This window comes from Branchiostoma floridae, chromosome 4, assembly GCF_000003815.2.
Source record: "Branchiostoma floridae strain S238N-H82 chromosome 4, Bfl_VNyyK, whole genome shotgun sequence".
NCBI lineage: Eukaryota > Metazoa > Chordata > Leptocardii > Amphioxiformes > Branchiostomatidae > Branchiostoma > Branchiostoma floridae.
Genome location: NC_049982.1, coordinates 19867590 through 19872053, shown reverse-complemented (window position 1 = coordinate 19872053; position 4464 = coordinate 19867590). Strand labels below are relative to the sequence as shown.

General features: G+C 39.6%; 1 protein-coding gene across 1 annotated transcript in view; it reads right to left on the bottom strand.

Annotated features, from left to right (window-relative positions):
- Positions 1–3772: 3772 nt before the first annotated feature.
- Positions 3773–4464, bottom strand: part of LOC118414712 — a 2723-nt gene continuing 2031 nt past the window's right edge. Inside the window, exon 3 of the mRNA XM_035818911.1 lies at positions 3773–3999. Within this exon, the coding sequence (XP_035674804.1) occupies positions 3838–3999 (162 nt within the window). The 3' untranslated portion in view covers positions 3773–3837. The remainder of the gene's footprint in view (positions 4000–4464) is intronic.

Below are 4464 nucleotides of genomic sequence, written 5' to 3'. Positions count from 1 at the left end.
CATACGATTTAATAATTATCAAGCAGGTGCAGGTACTAGTAGGAGCGGTTTGTTTTCTTCAAGCTGTAAAACTGTTAAACTGTTTTACTTTGTATGCAATCAGCCATCGAGCCTATTCTTATTTTAGTTTAACAACTTCCTGCCAGACCCATGAAGATACGATTGAACCTTGTTCGAAGGATTTATTTTCGTCTGTCTGGCCAGTCTGTCTACCTGGCGCTGAGAGTGTTTTATTGGGCTGAGAACTTCTGAGGCAGTTTAAAAAGTTACTTACAATTTAAATGTTCAAAGTTTATGTCAAACAACAACAGCACTAGGAAATGTGGCCACTATAGACAAGTGGTCACTATAGAGAAAATGCTGATCTATTGACTAGGAGCCATACGTTACACATGATCATTAATCATATAAACATTGCACAGGTAAGCCAATTGTTTAGATGTACAATTAAGTTCAAATAATTCTGAAGAGAAATGTTGATGAGAAAATAATCATTCTCGCCACTGTCTAACTTATAATTACGTATCAAAACTAAACGCAGATTTTCTAACTAACGCACCTTTCGCCGACTTCATCAAAGGACCGCCGGCTATCAATCAAACACTGTTGATTAGACTTAGAGTTTCAAACAGTCATGTGCTGTGTGCCAGTTGACAACGAACTTCATGCTACGTGATGTTTTACATTGCTTGGACCTTCTTTCCTACAGCGGTGCTTCTACAAAATATTTAGACTGTAACACTGAGTCCCACATGTTTTATAGAATAGAATTTGACGCAGTACAGCATTTTTTGCTGGGTATTTTTCTTGAAACATGGGAATGTCAGCGAGGCGGCGACGTAGGGATATCAGACCGTCAACAAAAGTCGCACGGCGGCTAACGGCGCAGCGAAGATACTAGCGCTATAAATAAGCGCTTCAACTAAGGATGGCAACCCGTACAATATTTTTGTATACTGTTGAGCTAAGTAAAGTTTGTTGTTTATGAGGTTTTAGTTGTCTTTGAAGCTTTGACCCGAAATATTTTAAAGTCAAACTGCTGAAGAGAAGTAAGTGACTGCTACGATTATCGTAGATATGGCCCTAAAAAAACTGATAAAAGACGCCTTCTCAATAGTCTAAAATGCAAGTGCTTCCGGGGGGGCTTCGCCCACCTGGGTCCCCCCACAGTGGCCCTGCCCCTGGACCCCGCCAGGGACATTCGGCGGCCCCCGTACCCCTGTCCGACGCTTTGAAAAAATCCTGGCGAGAAGTCTGTACGGCCTGAGTCTTCAAGTAACGTATTGTGTGGTCCCGCTTATGAATATTAATTAGCCTTCGAACCATTAATTGAATTAACTCTTCCTGCCGGCTAGACGCAGGTGTAGATGTCGGCTCTGTGGGGTGAACGTCCGAAAGGTCATGGCATGGAGAACGAAAGAAAACCAATTTCCCCTAAAAAAAGTGCTGTAATTAAGCCTTTTACAGTACTTTACGCCAAAAATTTTACTTGGATCATTTTACCAACTATCTTATGCCTATCTATACCAAATGTTACTCATACCAGGGTACAGGGGTGCAAAATATACCGTTATAAGACCGTCAACAACAGTCGCACGGAGCTAACAGCGCAGCGAAAATACCATCGCTAGCGTTTCAACTTCGGATAACAAGTTATAAGTACTGTTGAACTCAGTAACGTTAAAGTTTGTTTTTAGTTGCCTTTGACGGTTTGACCTGAAATAGTGTTACGCTAAACTCCTGAAGAGAGGTTAAGTGACTGCTGCGATTATCATAGATATGCCCCTAAGAACTGATACAATATAGAGCCTTCTGAAATGCGAGAGCCTTAGGCGGGCTTCGCTCCCCCTGGCGGGAACACTGCTATATACGGGATCATGAGGCCCCGCTTATGAATATTAATTAGCCTTTGGCCTCCTCTTCGCTGATTGGCTAGGTCTTTGATTCAATTAACTCTCCGACTGACGCGCACAGGTGTGGCTCTGTGCGGGGTCACGGAAGGTCACGTCAGGAGGCCAAAAGAAAACAAATTTCCCCTCAGAAAAGTGCCAAAATTAATCATTTTAAAGTTGTTTATGTCAAAAATTTTACTTGAATCTTGTTACAAAGTATCCCATGCCTATCTATACCAAATTTCAGGTCATTTAATTGTAATACCAGGGTACAGGAGCCAAAAGTGTCCTTTTTTGGTAAAAAATTGGCCAAAAATCGCAAAAATAAGCATTTTGTTGCACTGTACACCAAAAGTGTTATTGAATTTATATGAAGGGATTATCAAGGCACATCTGTGTCAAATTTCAGCTCATTCGGTTGCAATACCAAGGTACAGGAGCCAAAAGTGTCCTTTTTTGGTAAAAAATTGGTAAAAAAAATCGCAAAAATAAGCATTTTGTTGTACTGTACACCAAAAGTGTTATTGAATTTATATGAGGGCATTATCAAGGCACATCTCTGTCAAATTTCAGCTCATTTGGTTGTAATACCAGGGTACAGGGGCCAAAAGTGTCCTTTTTTGGTCAAAAATTGGTCAAAAAATCGCAAAAATAAGCATTTTGTTGTACTGTACACCAAAAATGTTATCGAATTTATATGGGGGCATTATCAAGGCAGATCTCTGTCAAATTTCAGCTCATTTGGTTGTAATACCAGGGTACAGGGGCCAAAATATACAGTTTTGGTCTAAAATTGACCAAAAAATCTCAATAAAATCATTTTAGAGGCAGATATGAAAAAAATGGGAAAAAAGCATCAAGGTATTGGCCCACTCTACCCCTGTGCCAAATTTCAGGTCATTCGGTCCAGGAACGGCGGAGATGAATCACTTTGAAGATTTGACAGGAGAAAGAAAGAAAGAAAGAAAGAAACATTACGAATACAATATATTTCACCATACTATGTATGGCTGAAATATAATGAGATGCAGTACCGCAACACCTTACGGAAGCTATGACCACAGATAGCTTCAAAGCTAGGGTAGCCAAGTACTATGGCTACCCCCGGCTTCACCCAGCTGTAAGGGTAGGAGCCTATACATAGTGTGGCAATGTACAGTATCACGTTGTTCGTTTATTTATGCACCACTTTTTTTTTTTTTTTAATTTTGTTGACGGCTTGCACCACCACCACCGGCCACACTTGGGTTAGGCCTCTGATCATGAGTATGTCCTAGACATCATGCCCCACGCGGGGTTTTGTCTAGTATTAGAAGAAGCTGAAAAACATAACACAGGCATCTTGAAAATTAACACTATTTCTTATCAGTTTTCGTAAAATTGAAAAGATAATTTTGTTAAGAAAAAAAAAACTTATTTGATGTATCAAAGCTGTAATATATGTTCCTATAGTTCTTCAGTTTGTTCTTATCAGCGACAAAAAAGGATTAAAGGCAGTAGCGTCTTTACTTTGGGATTGAGATTGACTAAAATATTTTTTTCTCGCGAGCAAATGTCGGCCTTTCCAGTTGTTCAGTGTAAAAGGAAATAAACAACAATAAGAAAATAACAACAACTTAGGAATGCAATTCTAAAGATATTGACGCACCTCTCTATCGATTCATTTTGTTATTTGTAAACTACCTTGTCGAAGTTACACCTACTCTTTGCCCTGGTCATAACGTAATAGACACACGACAACAATATATAATCGTACGCGTGTATTTTTGGAGTTATCACCATTTGGTCTTTATAATGCAAACAAGAGATGTAACGGACAGATTGTATGATCTATAAGTATTTATCATTTATTTATTTATTTATTATTTCTGTCATCTTTACCCAGCAGGGTTGTCCAACTCAGTGCTATTGCACTGCTTTGCAGTGGAGCCATGCAAAGTATGACCTACCAAGAAGATTCATTACGCATTTTTACATATTGTTCCCGCTCATCCGTATATTTGAATGTTCGTTGTCCTCGAGAGACGGCCCACACGTTAACCCTTTCACTCAGAATTGCCCGTCCGCCCTTCTGTCCTTTCCGCAGTGGCACCATAAGCTGGTCTACCTGAGAAATAAAAAGGTAGGAAATCAATATGCTGCTGATGTCTATACGATACATGAATCTTTAACTTACATTGGACCAGAAAAATTGTGTTTTGGGGTGTCATTCTTTTTAATTGCAGCGAAAGTGTTCATTGACTTGGTCTGACCAACAATTATACAACTACAGTACTTAAATTGAATAACGTAACTTTTCTGTCACGCCTTAAATGTCTTGTGATTTCGTTAAGAGGCAGAATTTTAAAAGATTTTGAGAGCAACTTATGGTTTTCTATCATTCCCATGTGTTGCCTTGGGCATTACTGGACTGTAGTAGATGCAAATCCTTGTTTAAGCCTAGTTCGACCGTACGTAATAGGGCCTTCACACTGAAACCGAATCAGCAGGATTCTAAGTGTATTCTAACTATTCTAACCGCATTCTGCGGCACTCCCACATTATTCGAACATTCTTATCTCATTCGGTGGAG